The sequence below is a fragment of the Sminthopsis crassicaudata genome, chromosome 2 (genome assembly GCF_048593235.1).
Source record: "Sminthopsis crassicaudata isolate SCR6 chromosome 2, ASM4859323v1, whole genome shotgun sequence".
In the NCBI taxonomy this organism is placed as follows: domain Eukaryota; kingdom Metazoa; phylum Chordata; class Mammalia; order Dasyuromorphia; family Dasyuridae; genus Sminthopsis; species Sminthopsis crassicaudata.
Window position 1 is genome coordinate 470,997,182 of NC_133618.1, and position 22,090 is coordinate 471,019,271.

The 22,090-nt window shown below is 33.8% G+C and overlaps 1 protein-coding gene and 1 long non-coding RNA gene across 10 annotated transcripts in view; one reads left to right on the forward strand and one right to left on the reverse strand.

Moving 5' to 3' along the window:
* GARNL3 (GTPase activating Rap/RanGAP domain like 3) overlaps positions 1-22,090 on the forward strand; it is a 202,322-nt gene that overhangs the window by 23,870 nt on the left and 156,362 nt on the right. For all 5 annotated transcript variants that reach the window (XM_074293137.1, XM_074293140.1, XM_074293141.1 and 2 more), the window contains 3 exons: positions 12,158-12,232; positions 18,522-18,621; positions 20,254-20,372. In XM_074293137.1, the coding sequence (XP_074149238.1) occupies positions 12,158-12,232; positions 18,522-18,621; positions 20,254-20,372 (294 nt within the window). The remainder of the gene's footprint in view (positions 1-12,157; positions 12,233-18,521; positions 18,622-20,253; positions 20,373-22,090) is intronic.
* The window catches only part of LOC141557455 (uncharacterized), a 169,778-nt gene continuing 162,255 nt past the window's right edge, over positions 14,568-22,090 (reverse strand). For 4 of the 5 annotated variants that reach the window (XR_012486797.1, XR_012486796.1, XR_012486798.1 and 1 more), the window contains one exon: positions 19,701-20,185. This is a non-coding gene — a long non-coding RNA (uncharacterized LOC141557455). Of the gene's footprint in view, positions 15,397-19,700; positions 20,186-22,090 lie in introns of those variants that run through there. The other variant, XR_012486795.1, reaches the window with a different exon arrangement.

Genomic DNA, 22,090 nt, shown 5'->3' on the forward strand with positions numbered 1-22,090 from the left:
ATGTCTTTCCATATTTTCCTAAAATCATTGAGCACATGATTTCTTATAGCTAAGTTATATTCTGTCATAAACATATACCATGATTTGTTTATCCATTCCTTAGCTGATGGGTTTCCCCACAATTCCAGTTCTTTGCCATCACAAAGAGAGCTGTTATAAATATTTTTTTAGAACATGTAGGTTTGTTTCCATTTTCCCTAATAATCTTGGGAAACAGATCTAATAGTAAGATTGCTAGGTCAAATGGTATAGTCAGTTTAATAACTCTTATTATCTTGGACTTAATTCCAAATCTCTCTTCGAAATGGTTGGATCAGCTCACAGCTGCCTCATCAATAAATTAAGGTCCCAATTTTTCTGCATCATCTCCAACTTTTGTCAGTTTTCCCTTCTATCATTGTAGACAATCTGTTAGGTATAAAATGATATCTCATTGTTGTTTTAATTTTCATTTCTCTAATCAATAATGATTTAGAGCATGTTTTCATATGATTATAAGTTGTTTTGATTTGTTCATCAAAAAATTAACTTGCATTCTTTATAGATTAGATAGAGTACATATATTTGAGATATGAAACCTTTATCTGAGGAACTGTCTATAATTTTCCCCCAGTTTTCTGTTTTCCTTCTGAACTTGCTCATATTTGTTATTTTTTGTACAAAAATTTTTAAAGTAATCAAAATTACCCATTTTACATCTCACAATACTCTCAATCTCTTGTTTGTTCATAAATTGTATGCCCATCCATAAATTTGATAGGTAATATGTTCTGTGTTCTTCACATTTTCATATACTATCTCACTCTGTGTCTAGGTAATATATCCATTTTGAGCTTATCTTGGTAAATGGTGTAAGATATTAGTCTATGCCCAATTTCTGCTAGACTGATTTCTAGCTTTCCCAACGATTTTTACCATATAATAAATTTTTATCCAAAAAACTTACTTGTTTATACTTGCCAAATAATGGTCACTATATTCGTTTGTTGCTGTAGATTTGTGTGTCTACTCTGTTCCATTGACCTATCTTTCTATTTGTAAGCCTGTATCACATAATTTTGATAATTACTATCTTAAAATATAATTTAAGATATAGTAATGCTAACCTTCCTTCCTTTGTGTTTTTTCCATTAGTTCCTGTTGACCTTTTATTATTCCAAATGAACTTATTATTTTTTTCTAGCTTTATAAAATAATCTTTTGGTATTTTAATTGGGATGACACTGAATATATAGATTCATTTTGGTAAAATTGTCAATTATATTATATTGTCCTTACCGATAATTAATATTTCTCCATTTATTTAAATCTTATTTTATTTGTGCACAAAGTTTTTTATGGTTTTATTCATATAGATTTGTTTTTTTCATAGGTTCATTTCCAGGTATTTTATGCTATCTAGAGTTATTTTAAATGGAGTATTTCTAGACATATCTTCTTGAGGAAGCATGTTAATGATATATAGGAATGCTGATGATTTTTGTGGGTTTACTTTATTTCCTTCTTTTCTGAAATTATTAATCATTTTAGTTAATTTTTTTAGGTGAGTCTTTAAGATTTTCCAAGTTACCATCATATCACTTACAAAAAGAGATAATTATCTCATTCCATGTTTTGATTTCTTCTATTTCTTTTTCTTCTCTAACTGCCATTACTAAGATTTTCAATACAATATTGAATAATACTGGTGACAAATAGGCATTCTTGTTTCATATCCATTTTTATTGGGAAGGCTTCTAACTTATCCCTATTACCTATAATGCTTGCTAATCGTTTTAGGTAAATACTTCTTGTCCATTTAAGGAAAAATTCATGTATGCCTATACTTTCAAGTGTTTTTAATAGAAATGAGTGTTGTACTTTGTCAAATGCTTTTTTGGCAGCTACCGTGTTTCCCCGATAATAAGACCTATCCTGAAAATAAGACACCCACATACTCTTTAATATTCCGCTAAAATAAGCCCTCCCCCGAAAATAAGCCCTACTTACTATGAAAACGGTCATCATGGTGATCCCCTGCGCTATATGCTGCGTAGCGGTACCTTCAGTAAGCAGCGCCGCCCTCCCCTCCCGGGTGAAACGCACGTCACGCTCCGAGCTGCATCCAATCAGAGCTGCAGCAGTGAGCGCGTCATCCTCTTCTTCCCTGGTGATTTGCTTGCTGGCGCTACTGAGAGCAGTGCCGCGGAGTAGAGCTGAGACAGGACCATCTAAAAACTCGGTAAGTTCAGTAAGCGATGGAGAATAAAATAAGCACTCAGGGGGCATGATGGAGGCTAAAAGGGGCATGATGGAGGCTAAAATGGGCATGATGGAGGATAAAAGGGGCATGATGGAGGCTAAAATGGGCATGATGGAGGATAAAAGGGGCATGATGGAGGATAAAATAAGCCCTCCCCTGAAAATAAGCCCTCTGGTGTTTTTTAGTCCCAAAAAAATAATAAGACAGTGTCTTATTATCGGGGAAACACGGTATTACTTTTATGGATATAATCAATTGTGTTAGTAGTTTTCCGTATGTGAAATCATCCCTGCATTCCTGATATGAATTTCACTTGGTCATAGTATGTAATATTTGTAATAAATTGTTATAATGTTTTAGTTAATATTTTATTTAGGATTTAGCATCCATATTCATTAATGAAATTGGTCTTTTCTTTCTCTATTTTTACTTTTCATGGTTTCAGTATCAGTATCTGTTTCATAAAAGGAATTTGGTAGGATCCCTTCTTTGTCTGTTATTCCAAATACCTTATTTAATATTGGAATTAGTTGATCTTTAATTGTTTGATAGAATTCATTTGTAAATCCCTCTAGTCTTGCTGCTTTTTTCTTAGGAAGCTCATTTATGGCCTATTTGCTAATGTAGGCAGTTTGTAGTTTTATAAATAATCTTCAGTTTCACTTACCTTGTTAAATATATTGGCACATAATTGGGCAAAATAACTTCTTATAATTGGTTTGATTTCATCTTCTTTAGTAGTATGTTCTCTCTTTTCATTTTTAAAACTAGTAACTTGGTTTTCTTCTCTCTTTTAAATCATATTAACCAAAGGTATATCTTTTTATTGATTTTTATAATACCAACTCCTTGTTTTATTTATTAATTTGATGGTTTTCTTACACTCAGTTTTATTAATTTTATCTTTAATTTTTAAGATTTTCAATTTGATGCATAATTGGAGATTGTAATTTCTTTTTTTTTCCCCTAATTTTTAAAAATTGCATACCCAGGTCATTAGTCTGCCCTTTCTATCTGATTTGTTTTGATATGTTGTTTCATTGTCCTTTTATTTAATGAATTACTGATTGTTTCTGTTATTTGTTTTTTAACTCCTACATTGTTTAAGATTATGTTGTTTAGTCTCAAGTTAGTTTTTTTTCTATGTTTCCATGATCCCTTATTAAATAAAATTTGTATTGCATTGTAGTCAATATAGGAATCATTTAATATTTTTATTTTTTCTCTTTTAGCTATAAAATTTTGTACTCCAATTAATATATGGCCAATCTTTGTAAAAGAACTAAGCAAAAGGTATATTCCTTTCAATTTCCATTCAGTCCTTTACAGTTACCTACCATAGCTTATCTAAAATTCTATTCCATTCTTTAACTTTTTATTTATTTTTGGTTAGCTTTGTCTGGTTCTGAGAGCAAAAAATAAAAATCCTCTACTATTATAGTACTACTATCTATTTCCACCTTCATTGAACTTTTCTTTTAAAAAATTTAGATACTATGCTATTTGGTGTGTACAATTTTAGCATTTATATTGCTTCATTATCTAGGGTATCTTTTATCATATTGTTGTTTCCCTGTTTATCTCTTTTCATTAAATTTATTTTATCTTTGACTTTGATATCATGATTGCTACCTTTGCTTTTTTTTTTTTTTTTTTTTTTTTTGCTGAGTAAATTACTTTTGACCACAACTCCAATTCTTCTGCTCTTTGACATATTGTATTCTAAAACCTGCTGTCTTTTAATATAGCACCTGCTAGGATTTATGTAATTGTAATTGTAGTTCCCAGTAAATGAATTGCGTTTTTCTTTTCTTGCTGCTTCTAATATTTTCTCTTTTACCTGGAGGTTTTGAAATTTGACTATGATACTCCAGTTAAGTTTTCATCATGGGATCGCTTTTAAGTGGTGGTGGGTAGATTTTTTGGTATTTCCACTTTCCCCTCTTGTTCTTAAACTTCAGGATAATTTTCTTTAATAATATCTTGTGATATTTATCAAAATTCTATTTTTAATTTGTAGCTTTAAGGTAGTGCAATAGTTCTTATGGTTTCTCTTATCTTTTCTCCAGTTCAGTTTTTATGAGATGTCATATTGTCTTCCATTTTCTCATTCTTTTTATTTATTATTATTTCATTTCCCCTTGCTCAATTCTAGTTTTCAAGGAGTTTTCTTTCTTAAGATTCTAGATCTCTTTCTCTAGTTAGTCAACTTTGTTTTCATAATTTTCTTGGGTTGTTTTTACTTTTTCCAATTTTTCCTCAGTCTCTCCAATTTGGTTTTTTAAAGAATGTTTTAAGTTTTCCCAATAGATCTTTTGGGGAAGGTGTCCATTTGATGTTACTCTTTCAAGTAAGAGATACAGATTTTCTTCATTATCCTCCAAAAATGAATCTCTGTTCTCCTTGTAGTTGTCTATGGTTGGGTTCTTTCTCCTTTGCTTATTTTCATCTTGTCTTTATCAGTTGTCTGGATGGTTCAAACCCCCCATCACTTCTATAATACTATATCAGGCTTCTATATCAAATTTTCATCTGTCACCTAAACTCTTTGCCTGTTTCCTCTTTCTCTCCAGGTGATTTGTAAAATACTTCTATGATAGCATTGCTTGTTTCTTTTTATTGACCTTTCCTCGGATGCTTTTGAATATATTTCCACCTTCTACTTCCTCTCTCCCTACCTATCTCATTTCTTTTACTTATAGTCTTTCCAAGCCACATTCTGTTTGTAGGTCCCATATCATCATGTCATCAAGTTTCAGTGATATCCATGAGGTCAGATTTGCCTTCTTGTATTAGTATCTCTCATTCATTTTGATTATTAATCTTTAATTAGTCATAATGAAATTCTGAGCATTATGTTAGTTTCTGATGTGAAAAGTAATGGCATGTCAAAATAGACATTCTTCATTCACTTGGCTTTTCTTGTAGCTACTTTTGAATAGTTATATATCTTTTCCAGGAGATTCCCAGTGTTCCAAAGCTTAATATAACCAGCACAATGCTTTCTACATACAGGATCATTTGGAAGCTTTTAGTTTCTATAGCTATACATACTATAGTTCCCTAGTGTACAATTAAAAAATCATCTAGAATATACTTATCTCCCTGTTTTATGCCTCAGTTATTTCTTATAATAAAAAGGTATTAAACTAGGCTTTCTATTATTGTTTTCAAAGAAATTTTGAATGATTTTAATTTATGGATATGAGATTCTATGTTAGAAAAAATCTTTAACATTGCTCTAATCAAATGCTTTTTCAGAGTTAGGAAACAATAATTTTTAAAAAGCTTTAGGGTGGAGCATTACATATAACATAAAATTTCTTTGATATATTGATTAGTTTTGCTGAACTCTTTTTGTCCTCTTTTTTAAAAAATATTTGTTTATTGTTTACTTTGTAGGAGAGATTAGAAAGAGAGATACCTTGGGAAACATAGTAATTAAAAAAAAAAAAAAAAAAAAAGATTGACCATAGGCCAGTCATTTAAACTTCCTTTCTTTTTTTTTTTTTTTTTTTTTTTTTTTTTGCTAAGGCAATTGGGATTAAGTAACTTACCCAGGGTCACACAGTTAAGAAGTGTTAAGTGACTAAGGTTAGATTTGAACTCAGGTCCTCCTGACTATAAGGCTGGTGCTCTATCCACAGTACTACCTAGTTTCCCCATCACTTAAGCTTCCAATTTACCAATGAGCTTTCTAATAATACAAGTGTTAGATGAGCTGCAGGTCTGAATTTCCTCTACTCCTAGCTTATACTGATGGAATTTAAAAACTTGCTTCTCACCCCAAATATGGATAAATACAGTATACATAGATGTCATTAGATTATCCATACATCAAGGATGGGTTATATTACATATTATTGACAAGCCACAGACTTTTCACATGGCTCATTCACATAGTACTGAAAAGATATGTAGCTTCTTATAGCACATAGCATAGAGTGTGGTATATAATTAGTGCTTAATAAATGTTTGTTAACTTGACTTAATTCCTTTGGTGATCCTCAACTGGTCAGCCTATAAAGACAAAATTGGAATGAATGAATGGAAGCTGCAGAGAAACAAGTTTAGGTTGATATAAGAAGAAAAAAGAAACCTCAGAGCTATTCAGAAATGAAATGTAATAGCCCATGAGGTAGCAAACTCCTCCCCAACAGAGGTCTTTATGTTTGGAGGGCTATTTGTTAACTGAATCAGAGAGGGATTCCTTCAGATTTGGATTGGACTAGAGTACCCTTCTAATTCTGAAATTCCTTGCAGCTGTCCTGGACTCTAGTCTTTCTGTCCCTACAGATCCAGCCAGCACTGGCTTAGGTTTCATGGTCAGATTCCTCACAATGCAGGTGCCAAACAGGCCAGTGACTTTTTGGCCAAATAACTTCACTGGACCACTGTGGAGCTAAGTTCTTAAAGTCTTCCTGGAGTTCATACTAATACCCATTTGGTCCTCTAAAATACTGTACTGGTATATCACTCATGTGTCGATGCCAAATTTGTGGAATATCCTTTTTAGAGCAATGCTACATAACTATGTGAACTTCCATTGATATAACTCAGCCAGTCAAACTTAGGGTTTAGGACAGGGGAAGGGGAAAATGCCTAGATAGGTGGTTCTTGGTTTACAAGAACATTGGAATATTATAAGCACAGTTTTTGTTTCCCAGTTGCATACCTTAAAAGAATTTATTCTTTAGATCTGTATTGAAGCTACCATTTGTTCCATGTCTTATCCCCTACACTGAATTTTAAAGTTCTTGGAGGGCAAGGATGATGTCTTTCCCATATTCCTGTCCCATTCTGTTTTGTGACCTTTTCTATTTGTTGCATATAGTAGGTACTCAATATATAACATCTAATGAATATTAATAAAAATAGATTAGAGACTTGTTAAATATGACCTTTTACTTTGGTAATTTGTATTTTTTAGGTTTGGCAACTCAGTACTTATAGAAGCTATTTGTTTCCTTTCTGGTATTTTCTCTAAAATTAGAGAAATTAGAGTATAAATTAAATTAGAGTATACACTTACCAGATAAGTGGTGGTTTTAGTCTGAATGATAAAGTACATACATGCTTTTGTCAGAAATTTAGATAAGATCATTTTCCTTTGTGTCCCTTAAAAAATCCAATTATATCACTAAAATTACTTCCACATTTACATCATGTGTTTCTTTGAAAACCAGCCTCTTTGTTCAAAAACAGGTAGACATAGCAACATTTTAAAAACACTAGGCAAGTCAGTCTATTTGCCTCAGTTTCCTCATTACAGCAACTATCTTTCAGATTTGTTGTGAGGATCAAATGAGAATATTTGTAAAGTACATAGTTCTTAGTATATAGAAGTACTTGATAATGCTTGTTCCTTTGTTCTTTTTAGATGAATGATCCATAATGATATGACATGATAAGTCAACATGGTATAGTGGTGGGAGCTAGGGAATGAGCAAAGAATGGACTTGAATTTGAGTCCTTTCTGTAGACAAATCCTTTGACTTCCCTGATAAGTCATTTTCTTCATCTGGATTAGATTTTTAGGTTTCCTTCCAGCACTAAATTCCTATAATTAGAGAAAATGTTCAACAAATACTGAGGTAGAGTTTGGCAGTTTTCTCACAGATATTTAACTATTACTTACCACAGTTTAATCCAACCCTGGTTTTATCCTAGCCTTTCATTATAGTAAAATGCTTCTTTCTCACAGACCCCCAAATCTCTCAGCTTTGAGTTGAAGTCAGCAACCAAAGACAGCAGTTAGCTTTGCCCAGTAGTTTATAGTTCTGGGGCTTCTTTTGTTTCATGTCATTATGAACTAATGTTTCTTAACTTTTATTCAAGGTATTGTGCAAGTTTGGGAGATTAGATAAAGGCATATGAAATAATATTTACCCCTAAGAATCTTTGGCTACTCAAGAAAATTATGTAATATATATATAAATAGACAGATAACAATACAAGAGGACATACTGTCCATATTACTTCATTTGACAATAAATATTGTAAGAATTGAAAGGAGCAGAGTTCTTTAAAGGCTAGGAAGGTGAGGGAAAGTTTCATAAAGGTAATAAAATTTGAGCTGGGCCTTAAAGGATAGCTAGGATACAAGTAAGGGGAAATGAAGGGAGACGACATTCTAAATAAGAGAGCTGTCACAAAAATGAAGAGTTCATGGCATGTTTGAGTGAAAATAAGTAAACTAATTAGTTAGATTTTAGTTGAGCAGTTAATTTAGACAAGTAGTTATTTGCAAGTGTAGATAAGGCCAAATTGTAAGGGGCCTTAAATATTACAGTCTGGGGTATGGACCAAATTTGTTATGTAGTAAGTAGCCTTTGAAGGTTTGTGAGGTAGAATATGACAAGTATGAAGTGGTATTTTAGGAAATTTTTTTTGAAGAACAAATCAACATATAAGTAGATGCCTTTCTTTAAAATCTGAATTCAACAATTAAAATTTACATTTTTTTCAATTTTTTGAAAAGCATATTTCAAGGTGCTGAGTTGCCAAACCTATCTATAGTTTTTAAGAGTGTAATTCTTATTTATTTATTTATTTATTTGCAAGGCATATGCATGGGTAATTTTTCCAACAATGACCCTTGCAAAACCTTTTGTTCCATATTTTCCCTATCTTCCTCCACCCTCTCCCTTAGCTGGCGGATAGTCCAGTACATGTTACATATGTTGAAATACATGTTAAATCCAATACATGTTTACATATTTAAAAAATTATCTTGCTGTACAAGAAAAATCAGATCAAGAAAGAAGGAAAAGAAAAACTGAGAAAGAAAACAAAATGCAAGCAAATAACAATAGAGAGAGTGAGAATACTATGGTGTATTCCATATCCTGTTCCCAAGGTTCTCTCTCTGGGTATAAATGGCTCTCTTCATCACTGCACAAGTGGAACTGGTTTGAATCCTCTCATGAAGAGAGCCACGCCCAACAGAATTGATCTTCATATAGTCTTCTTTTCATTCATTTCACTCAGCATCAGTTCATGTAAGCCTCTCCAGGTCTTTCTGAAATCATCCTGCTGGTTGTTTCTTACAGAACAATAGTATTCCATATCATTCATATACCATAATTTTTTAAGCCATTCATCAATTGATGGGCATCCACTCAGTTTCCAGTTTCTTGCCACTACAAAAAGGGCTCCACAAACATTTTTGGGTCCTTTTCCCTCCTTTAAGTTCTCTTTGGGATATAATCCCACTAGAGACACTGATGGATCAAAGTGTATGTACAGTTTGATAACTTTTTGAGCATAGTTTCAAATTCCTCTCCAGAATGGTTAGATCCATTCATAGTTCCACTATCTTTTCCTGCCATCTTAGCCAATCTGACAGGTGTGTTGTAGTATCTCAGAGTTGCCTTAATTTGCATTTCTCTGATCAATAGTAATTTGGAGTACCTTTTCATGTGGCTACATATACTTTTAATTTCATCATTTGAAAATCGTTTGTTCATATTCTTTTACCATTTATGAATTGGGGAATGGCTTGAACTATTATAAATTTAAGTGCATTCTCTATATATTTTAGAAATGAAGATCCTTTGGGTTATATAAGTGTTTTTCCAGCTTATTTCTTCCCTTCTAATCTTGTCTCATTAGTTTTGTTTGTACAAAAACTTTTTAAGCTAATATGATCAAAATTATCTATTTTGTGATCAGTAGTGGTCTCTAGTTCTTCTTTGGTTAACAATTCCTTCCTCCTCCACAAATCTGGGAGGTAAACTACCCTATGTTTTCCTAATTTGTTTGTAATAGCTTTCTTTATGTCTAGATCATGAACCCATTTCAATCTTATCTTGGTATACAGTTAGGTGTGGGTCTATGTCTAGTTTCTGCTATACTAGTTTCCAATTTTCCCAGCGTTTTTGTCAAATAGTGAGTTCTTTTCCCAAAAGCTGGGGCCTTTGGGTTTGTCAAATACTAGCTTGCTATTGTCATTGACTATTTTGTTCTGTGAACCTAACCTGTTCCACTAATCAACTAATCTATTTCTTAGCCAGTATCAAATGGTTTTGATGACCACTCATTTATAATATAGTTTTAGATCTGGTACAGCTAGGCTACCTTCATTTGCTTTTCTCTTCATTAATTCCTTTGAATTCTTGACCTTTTGTTCGTCCAGATGAATTTTGTTGTTATTTTTTCTAGGTCAGTAAAATAGTTTCTTGGGAATTTGATTGGTATAGCACTAAATAAATAGATTAGTTTAGGGAGTACTGTCATTTTTATTATATTTAACTTAATTCTTTAGAAATAATTTTTTGCAGAATAAAGCAACATATAAGTAGATGCTTTATTTTAAACACTGAATTCAACAATTAAAAAATTTAAATACCTTTTTTTTCAGTTTTTGGAAAACAGTATTCATTTTTAAAAATTATTTGATATCATTCAATTTTAATAATAATTTTAGTAATAATAGCAATGACAACAAACAACAGCAACATTTTACAAACTGGAAAGTCCTTAACTTCTTGTTTAGCTTTCCTCGACTCCATGTCTCTCTTTCTTCCATTGTATTTTGTGTAACAGTAGTTAAATATTGAATCTGGAATGAGGAATCTAGAATTCTAATCCAGAATAAAAACTTAATATCTTTGTAATCCTGGATAATTCACTGAACCTTATACCCCTCAATTTCTACAGTTGTAAAACGGGAATAGCAATGCATCTACTTCACAGAGTTGTTATTTATTTAGTAAACTTCCTGGCATATAATATGTGCTTAACGAATGCTTCATTTTTTCCTTTCCTCCTTTTGTATTTCCAAACTTCGGAAAACAGTTTTCAAGATTTTTCTCTTCTAAAATTTCCAATCTTATTTAGGGGTTTCTAATATCTTCTTCCAACCATATGAAAATTGTTATAATTGGTATGAAAATTTGTGTACATGTAATGTACAATTCTTGAATTAAAGTGAATTGAAAGTTATTTTTACATAAGCTGGCTAATTAGGCAGGTCTATGGAAATGAATCATAGTTTGTATGACAAAACATATTGTAGACTCTAAATTGGAAGGAAAAAGAGTAAAGAGGGGCATGTGGACTTCTAGGCTTGTTACTGAAAAATCGAGGAAGAGGAAAAAAGGCAAATATTGAATCAGCAGTTTAAAGCTAATGATCAATATTGATTTGCCAAACCACATTTTCCTTCATCACTCACCATCATCCAGGATTAAATCATAATTTTCCCTTAAAGATTGTCTGTAATTACAGACTCTAAATAGAGCTAAAATACAATCTGCTTGATTTAGAAAATAATTTTCCTGAGCCATCTTAAACTGAATAAACCAATATGGCTTTCTAATAATATCACTATAGTCTTGATTTCATGCCAGCCTGTGACTGGACATTTGGCTTTACTTTTCACAGTTTGAATTTGTAGCAGGCAATTTTTTTACCATTCATGCCTTTTCATTTACTTAGATGTAAAATACACTAAGAATATTGATAAAAGAAAAATATTTCTGTGAAAATGCATTTGGTTTAAATTTAGATCTTTTATCATTGTGTTTTTCACATTTTTTGTTTTGGACATTCTTTGCTCTTTGATGTGGCTCATTTTAATATTTACAGTGCAAATGGTAAATCCCTCTTCCAGTAGCAAAAGTTAATTCATATATACATATATATATATATATACATATATATATATATATATATTTTTTTTTTTTTTTTTTTTTTTTGTATGTTACTACAATCATGGCTTTTAACTTGGTTCCCTGAAGGATCTTCAGGATAAGTGAGAAGCTTGCCTGGTTGGCTGATAGAACTTCCATTAAATAACTGCCAGTCTCTGTCCTTTATCTCCTATTCTTGAATTTTGATACTTTAGACATGTTGAGATAAAAGAGTGTTGCAAATCATTTTAACTAATTTTAACTCTTTTGTTTTCCCTAGCTTATTTCCAGTGATGCTGATGGAGCTATACAAAGAGCTGGAAGATTCAGGGTGGAAAATGGCTCTTCAGATGAGGTGAGGGAATTCAATGTCCTTTTTTTTTTCACCATACACATGAAGCACCTAACACAATAATTAACCATTTGTGGAGCTCATTCTTCATCAAGACACAGTTAATAAGTGCTTTACTATGTTCTAGGCCCTGGCAATACAAAACAAAAATGAATAGTCCTAGCCCATAAGGCTAATTATATTCTAACAGAAGAGATATATCCCTAAGCCTAAGTATCTACAAAATAGAAAGAAGGTCATCTTGGGGGGAGGAGAGGCATATGGGTTAGGGGAGAGGTAGAGGGAAAATCAGGAAAGGCCTCATATAGGAAATGTTAAGTCTTAAAGGAAACCACTGATTCAAAAAAAAAAAATGAGATAAAGAGGTGTAAGGCATTCCAGGAATAGGGGGACAGCCATTGTAAAATCTTAGAGAGGAGAGATATTGTATCTTTTGTGAGGAACCGTGAGAAGGCTAATATGGCCTGATCAAAGAGCAAACAGCCTGAGAAGCATGTGATATGTAAGAAGGTTAGTAGGGTAAGTGGGGCCAGGAGGTGACAAACAGGGGAGTTTATATTTAATCCTAAGAGTAAGAGGAAGCCACTGCTGTTAATTGTACAGGAAAGAGGAATAACTTTAGGAACTATGTATATGAAGGATGGATTAGAAAGACAAAAGTCTTGAGGCAGGAAAACTAGTTAGGAAACGGTTATAGTAATTTAGGTAATAGGTAATGAAAGCCAGAACTAAGGTGGTGTCTATGTGAATAAAAAGAAGGGGATATATTGCAAGACGTTATGGAGGTAGAAACAAGATTTGTAACTTTTGGGACATATGAAGTTAGGGGAAGTAAATGGTAATACTGAGGTTGCAAAAGAAGGATGGTGGACAGTAATAGGACATTTGGAATAAGAGGAGAGAGTGTAGTGGGGAAGAAGGCATGGAAAATGATAACCTGCTTTTGGATATGTTGATTTCAAAATGCCTATGGGATATCCAATTTAAAATTATCTCAGAAGAGAGACGAAGGCTCAAGATGTAGATTGGGGAATCATCTAAGGAGAGATATGAAATAAACCAAAGGGAAATGGATTATGTCACCAAGTGAGAATACAGAGAGAAAAGACAAAAAAAGCACAAGACAGAACTTGGAAGATGCCCACAGTTGAGAGGCATGATATGAATAATGAGCCCACAGAAGAAATTAAGAAGGAGCACTCTTGTCAGATAGGAGGGGAACCAGGACAAATATACAGGTGAGTGTGTGGTGTGTGTGTGTGTGTGTTTGTGTGTGTGTAAACATTCCTTTGTCCTTGACAATGCCAAATTCTGCCCTCCTACTATAACAAATTGGCTGCTCTTGTTCTGATATGTGCTAACAGAAGTAGTTCAACAAGCTCGGGAAGGATGAGGGAAAAAAGCACTGAAATCCCTATGCCCACAAGTGTAGTGTATTATAGCCTTTATTGAAGCAATCTTATTGATAACAATAAAAATAATTGACCTTTGCATAGTTTTTTTTTTTTTTTTATGGTATACAAAGCACTTTACCTAAGGTAGTTCTTCAGATCGCCACAGCCCTTAGCACAGAGCACAGTTCCTGTCACACAGTATATTCTTAAAAACGTTTTTGGCATGACCCTATGAGATAAGCAAAACTAGTATATTATTTCCATTTTGCAGATGAAGAAACTGAGGCTCAGGGAGGGTTTAAGTACATGCCCAAAGTCACAGAGCTAGTAAGTGGCATAGATAGAATTTGAATCCCAACCTCCTGAATATAAATCAGTTGTCCCTGTCATTATCCCCATTGCCCCAATAGCTTTTAACTTAACTTAGCATTTTCTATGGAAAGTGTTCAATATAAATAAGATGTCCAGTAATTGAAACTTATTCTTTGGCAGTCTGGTAAAACATATGGACCTCTTTTCAGAATAGTGTTTTTGTTATTGTTCTTTTAATTTATAATTAAAGGAAATGCTAATTTTCAGTTAGAGATTGATGAAAATAAAGATGCTTCTTTAAAAAAAAAAGATGCAAGCTATTAAATTCCCCACAATTTATCCAAGAACCCATGTTAAAACCCTCACTTTAAAGAAATGCTTTTATTGTCACTATTTTGGATGAAAAATTTTCTAAAATGCTATGGACTCATTCTTTTCTTTTTGAACATAGAATGTCTCTTAGACATGACTCAGGTTTTTCTTCTTGGTTCTTAAGACAATCAAAGAAGTGGAAGTGATCTTTTTCTTTTAATTATAGTTTTTATTTACCAGATATATGCATGGGTAATTTTACAGCATTGACAATTGCCAAAACTTTTGTTCCAATTTTTCCCCTCCTTTCCCCTCCCCCTTCCCCCAGATGGCAGGTTGACCAATACATGTTAAATATGTTAAAGTATAAATTAAATTCAATATATGTATACGTGTCCATACAATTGTTTTGCCGTACAAAAAGAATTGAACTTTGAAATAGTGTACAATTAGCCTGTGAAGGAAATCCAAAATCTGGGTGGACAAAAATAGAGGGATTGGGAATTCTATGTAGTAGTTCGTAGTCATCTCCCAGAGTTGTTTCCCTGGGTGTAGCTGGTTCAGTTCATCACTGCTTTATTGGAACTGATTTGGTTCATCTCATTGTTGAAGAGGGCCACAGCCATCAGAATTGATCATCATATAGTATTGTTGTTGAAGTGTACAACGATCTCCTGGTCCTGCTCATTTCACTGAGCATCAGTTCATGTAAATCTCTCCAGGCCTTTCTTAAATCATCCTGCTGGTCATTTCTTACAGAACAATAATATTCCATAATATTCATACACCACAATTTATTCAGCCATTCTCAAATTGATGGGCATCCACTTTCTGGCCACTACAAAGAGGGCTGGAAGGGGAAGTAATCTTAAAGGTCATTTAGTCTTTTGAACAAGAATCCTCTCAATAATATTCCTACCAAGATCATCAAATCACTTCTTGAAGACTTATGAGAAAGGAGAGCTTTAATAACTCTCAAGAGAATTCAATTAGTCCATGAACAAGTATTTATTAAGTCTTTCTGCTTTTGAACTGTTCTAATTGGCCTTTATATTTAACTGAAATCTGCCTCTGTGGAGTTTTCAGCTATTGGTCCTACTTCCGTTTTCTGGACCCAAGAAGAATAGGTTTAATTTTCTGCATGAGAGCCTAGATAGAATGAGGAAAAGGGTAATATTATTGGAACATTACACTCTATGTTATTATATTTTATATACATAATATATTGCTATATATAATAACATTATGTTGTATAATGACACATTATATAATTTTTCTAGTTTTGAAACACTTCCATTTCCTTACACCTGTCATGCTAAGCAGAAATCAAGTCTTAGCACCATCAGCTCCTGCCATCCCCTCAATATGCTCTATTTTGACATCTCCTAGATTCCCCCAAAGCCTGATATGTTGGACTAGGAGACCTGGGGCTAAAATTCCAGCTCTGCTATTTATTAACACTCTTATGTAATATTAATCTTGATATTCCTACCTCCACAAGGTCTCTTATATCCATTTCCTTCTCACTACAGTACACAGCCACCATCTTAATTCAGGTTCTCTCACAGGAATTATTGCACTAGCCTTCTAATTGGTCTCCCTATCTCAAGTATTTTCCTACTGCAAAATGATTTTCCCAAAGCACAGATCTGATGATTCCACTGCCCTGTTAAGTACACTTTGTAGTCTTTCAATTGTTTCTGACTCCTGAGACCCTGTTTGGGGTTTTCTTGACAAAGATAATAGAGCTATTTCCTTCTTCTCCAATACAAATGAGAAAACTCTGGCAAATGAGATTAAGTGACTTGCCCAGGGTCACCAGCTATTAAGTGTCTGAGATTAGATCTGAATTTAGGCCTTCTTGACTCCAAACACCCTCTCCCCTGTACCACTTAGTTACCCCAAGAAAAGGAAGAGACCTTAACCTTCCTCTAAGCCAGCTCTTATCTGGTCTACAATGTCATCTAGCCTTTACTTGTAGACCTCTAATGAGGGAGAATCTGTACCTCCCTAGCAGCCCATTCCATTATTGAAAACCTAATTATTTAGAAATTTTTTTTTCTGACCACAAGTCTAAGTTTGTTTCTTTAAGGTCTGCTTTTTGCACCTAGTTCTGCCCTTTGAAGTCAAACAGAAAAAGTCTTAATTTTTCTTTGTGATAACCATTAGGATACTTGAAGATAGCTATCAGTTCATCCCTGAGTCATCTCTTCTGCAAGATAAATATCTTTAGTTCCTTCATCTGATCCACATACTTAATGGACATGAGATCCTACTGAATTATGGTATTTTCTTTTTGCATAGCAGCCAGGTATCTCAGTGGATAAGAGTTGTAGGCTTGGTGTCACAAATACCTGAATTCAAATCCTGCCTCAGACATTACTGTGTGATCTTGTACAAGTGTCTTAATTGCTGTCTAATTCAGTTTTCTCATCTGTAAAATGGTAATAATAATATCACCTACCTCATGAGATTATTGTGAGAACAAAATGAAATATTTATGAAGCCATGTGTAAACATTAAAATGCTATCATCATCGTCATTGTCCTCATCATTATTCTCTAATTTGTTGATAAATTTCCTGAACCATAGTGCTTCAAACTGAACAGACCAAACATGGTCTGACCAGGGCAACTTTGCCACTGATCACCTTTGTGAGCTGCGGTAATTATGTTTACCTCCTTGGACCTCAGTTTCTTCATGGATAAAATGAGGGAGTTGGACCTGATGATCTCTAAGATATCTTGCAGCTACAGATCTATGATTTTGGGCTCTTGTAATTGTAATATTTAAAGAAGCTCCCAGCTCTAAACCATGTGATCTATGAATGTGCCTCTAAGTATACAGTAAGTATTTTGTAAATGCTTGTTGAGAATTTCAAAAAATAACATGAAGCAATGGGGAATTTTCGTGGATCAGCTAACTTTAGGGAAGATCACAGTCAATACATAGAGTAGAAGCGCTGGGCCAGAGAGAGACCAAAGGTGTCATAGAAAGAATTGGTAACTATTGAGTTCATATCCTAAATTTAATGAATCCAGACCCTAGACTTCTCTAGTGACTGACAGAGAGAGACTAGAGGCCAGATATTTAGGACACATATTGATACTTGTTTACAAAGTTCTTTTTTTTTTTTTTTAACAACTCACTGAGGTATATAATCTAAACATTTATTCACATTTGACAGGGCAGGCAACTGAGGTTCAAATAGGCTGACTTACCCATGATCACATAATGTTTAAGAGCAAGAATTTGACCCTAGTGACTCCAAGCCCATCATTTTTTATCATACCACAATATCTCTCAGGTCATTGTAAGTTTTCAGTGGAACGTGTTCCAACAATTAAAAATTTTTTAAAAAATAGTTTTTATTTACATGGGTAATTTTACAACATTGACAATTGCCAAACCTTTTGTTCTAATTTTTCCCCTCCTTCCCTCCGCCCCAGATGGCAGGTCGACCAATACATGTTAAATATATTAAAGTATAAATTAAATACAGTATATGTATACATGTCCAAACAGTTGTTTTGCTGTACAAAAAGAATTGGACTTTGAAATAGTGTACAATTAGCCTGTGAAGGAAATCCAAAATATAGGCGGACAAAAATAGAGGGAATGGGAATTCTATGTAGTGGTTCATAGTCATCTCCTAGAGTTCTTTTGCTGGGTGTAGCTGCTTCAGTTCGTTACTGCTCTATTGGAACTGATTTGGTTCATCTCATTGTTGAAAATAGCCACATCCATCAGAATTAATCATCATATAGTATTGTGGTTGAAGTATACAACAATCTCCTGATCCTGCTCATTTCACTCAGCATCAGTTCATGTAAGTCTCTCCAGGCCTCTCTGAAATCATCCTGCTGGTCATTTCTTACAGAACAATAATATTCTATAATATTCATATACAACAATATATTCAGCCACTCTCCAATTGATGGGTATCCATGTAGTTTCCACTTTCTGGCCACTACAAAGAGGGCTGCCACAAACATTCTTGCACATACAGGGTCTCTTTTCCTTCTTTAAGATCTCTTTGTGATATAAGCTCAATAGTAACACTGCTGGATCAAAAGATACCTTTTGATAACTTTTTGAGCATAGTTCCAAATTGCTCTCTAGAATGGCTGTTCCAACAATTTTTGATCCTACTTTGAAAAAGTATTTGCCTTTTTCTGTTTGTTGTTTTCACTTATACACTCTGCTTGTTTATTCCAGGTTGTGTTTACTCTTTCTGAATAAGTTTTTAATGGCATCATTTTGTTCCATTTCAGAATACTCCTGACTTGCCAGGTATCTGGCGTAGAACAGATGTACATCTGGAAAACCCAGAGTATCATACCAGATGGTATTTCAAGTATTTCTTAGGACAAGGTAAGAATATTACTTTAGAAAAAATGGATATTTGAGATGACCTAAAAAATCCTTGATGTTATAATATCTGAAAATCTACAGTGTATGCAGAGATTAAACTCATTTGATCAGTTTGGTATACCTGAAACTTAGTTTTAAACACTGACTTCAAAATTAAAGATGAACTTTATAAAATTAAAGGTTCATTTTAGAATTGCAGGGGCAGGGGAAAGACTGTTTATGTGAATTTTAACCAGTTATTTTTGCACTCGAAATGAAAGATTAAAAGGTAGATTGCATGGTGGAAAGTTAGGATGGAAATTCACTGTGTCCATAGAATTGAGCGCACAGAATCAAGCACCACATATAGTGTAGCATATTTTATGTGAGCTTTGTGCTTCTGTCTCCTGGATAAGTAGTAAAAAAAAATTTTCAAAGAGATTGTGGATAGTAACGAATGAAGGAGGGTCATGTGAAGCTAGAATTGGCACTAGTGAGAGAGAAATATGAGTATAGAGGAAGAGCCTATGAGGGACTGAATTTAGTGATAGAGGAATAGGAAATAAAGAAATCATCACAAGACCAAAAAGATTAGAACAGAGAAAAGGAAAGGGTGTAGCTGGCTGCTTAGAGATGTTCCTTTAATTCTTGCAGTCCCCCAGGGTGCTATTTTGGTCATTAAAGTAGCAGCTGTTTACATGTTCTTTTAATTCTCTGAAGAAATCAATAGTTTAAGAAATGGCTTAACTTTCTATCAGAGAACAGATTGTAAACACAGAACCAGACTTTGTGAGTCACTAACTCTCCATTGGCTATCAAATAAAGGAAAAAAATCTGTCCTCTGACATTCCATAGTGTAGTTCCAGCCTTCACACACAACTGTCTTTCTGTGTTCCTACTAAAATATACTAAACTTCCCTCCCCACTTTCCCACATTTTTGTCCTGTTCTCTTACTTTGTTGTCTTCACTCATGTCCTTAGAGGGATAGCCCCTCTGCTCCCTTCCTTCCCACTCACCCATTCCATTCTCTCAGATACTTTCTCCTCCATGAAACTTTCCCTCCCCCTATCTCTGCTAAATAAAAGTTCTCCCCCCCCCCACTTCAGTTTCTCATACCTGACTTTCTTACCCTTATCTCACTCTTTGTGTCATGCTAGTTATTTATGTATGTGCCTTTTCCAATTGAGAAGAATAATGAATAGATTAAAAGAAGGAGGTAGGGAGGGTAGAACAGTGAGGCAAACAATAAATCACCAACCCAAGCAAAGCCTGGCATCTGAGTCAGCTGTACTGCCAATCAGATTTGTAACTATAATAATTTCTCTTAGTAAATAAGTCCCTTGGCTTCATTTTCTTTATTTATAAGTGATCTATAATGGTGCATTTTAGATCTGAAAATTTTATAATTTCAATTAATTTTCTTTCCATGTAAAGGATAATTCAATTAGGGAAAGAAGTAAAAAAAAACAAAAAACAAAAACTTGTAGTAAAAGAAGTTAGCATGAAACCTGTCTTCTTCTGATGTTTGGTAGCATTCAGGTATGAAGAGAGCAAGTAGGTTTGTGGGCAAGCCATCACAGGATGCTGGAATAAAAAAGAGAAAGGAATGAGTAAATTTTAACTTTGCAATTCTAAATAAATTTCTTTTCCAGTTCATCAGAACTATGTTGGCACTGATATAGAGAAGAGCCCTTTCTTCCTATCTGTAGCACTTTCTGACCAGAACAATCAACGTGTCCCTCAATACCGGGCAATTCTCTGGCGAAAAACAGTAAGTACTAAGAATGAATGAAGTTTTAGGTTGTACCCTCAGTTTTAAGATATTTTTTCAAAGTTTAACTTCTTATATTCATTCAATATTTATTTAATTCCTCTATCATAAAACAAACAAAATAAAATAAAAACTGTAGTATGCATTAGGAAAAAGAAAAGGCAAACAATAACTTTCTCAGAAGGAGCTTAGAATCATATTAAGTCAGAATGACTTAGGTAGAGATTTAAGCATCTTTAAGTAATGGCCTTTGACCATCACTACTAGATAATGCTACCCAGAACTGGAATTCTGTTGTGAACTATTACTTTTAATTCTTGGGAGGCTAATACAGCTGGTAAATAAGAGTAACTACCTCACATAGTTTAGAAATGCAGAAGTATAGTCTTAGAACTAGAAAGAATCTCAGAGGTCATTTCATTGATTTTGCAGATGAGGTCACTGACTACCAGGCTTCATGGGCTTTATGAGGGTGATGGTTGCATGAGAGAGAGAGAAAGGAAAGGGAGAAGCGAATATGAGAACATTTATTAATTGTTACTATCTGCAAGGCACTATGTAGAGAATATAAATACAAAGTAAGCCAATCCATTCCCGCACTAATGAAGCTTCCTTCTCATGAAGGAAGATGATTAAAAAAAAAAAAAAAAAAGGAGATGTGGAAGTGGGAGGCATTGGTGGTTTGCAAGCATTAGCATGGAAGGCTTGGGCAAAAATGAAGCAAAAACTCATTTATCAGAGTTGGGGAGGCCAATAACACAAAGGGTCTGGGTTCCAGCAAGATAAGGTAAAAAAGCTCACTTTTCAGACAAGGTTCCGTGGTAGGAAGAAGATGCAGTGACAGCCAGAGAGCAAATGCATTATTTCTAGTGTACAGTGAAACTGGCAGCTTATTAGAGTAAAACTATCTCCAGTGAAGCTACCCATTAGAAAATTATGTCAGTTCATCAATGGAAAGGCCTTATTAAATAATCACAGTGGATCATCAGGTAGATCAGCTCAATTGCGATTAGATTCTGCAGGGACAGGAAGTTGAAAAAATGAAATGATTATAACTGAGAGATGTAGCTGGACCCCTCCCTCACCCAAGCCACATATGAAAATTATTCTCCATTATTTATAAAATACAAAGGTCTGTCACCTACTTGAATTTTAAGAACTATATTTCTGTAGTCAGAACAATTGCGTACATGTAATTGTTAAAATTCAAGTTGGTAACAGATAACTGCATACAGTTTTTTATGGATCTCTTTGGAAACAAGGTATATTCAAAGATAAAGAATATTAGACCTGAAAGAAACTTTACGGGTCATCTGATCAAATTATTTAACTATTTCAAGGAACCTTTGATAATATTTACATGGGCAGTCGCTTTACCTGGGCAGATTTATGCCTTTTCATTATCATTCAATGAAACTTTTGTCTTTGTCCTTCTATAAAATCTCTCTAAAAGATGATCTTTCCATCATTCTAGAGGCCTTCCTTCAAATCTTATAGTATTTTGCAGAAAACAGTGTGACTCTCCAGGTTATTATCCCTCACTTTCATTACATAACCTACTCTTCATTTCTTCTAGTCATACATGTCTTTAATGCTATCTTTTATGTCACTTCTCAAACCAAAGTGATCATTGACATATTTTATAGTTTGTTTACTCACCCACCAAACATCTACAAATTGCCCTTTTGCTACCTGCAGTTTTGATTCTTGTGAGTTTG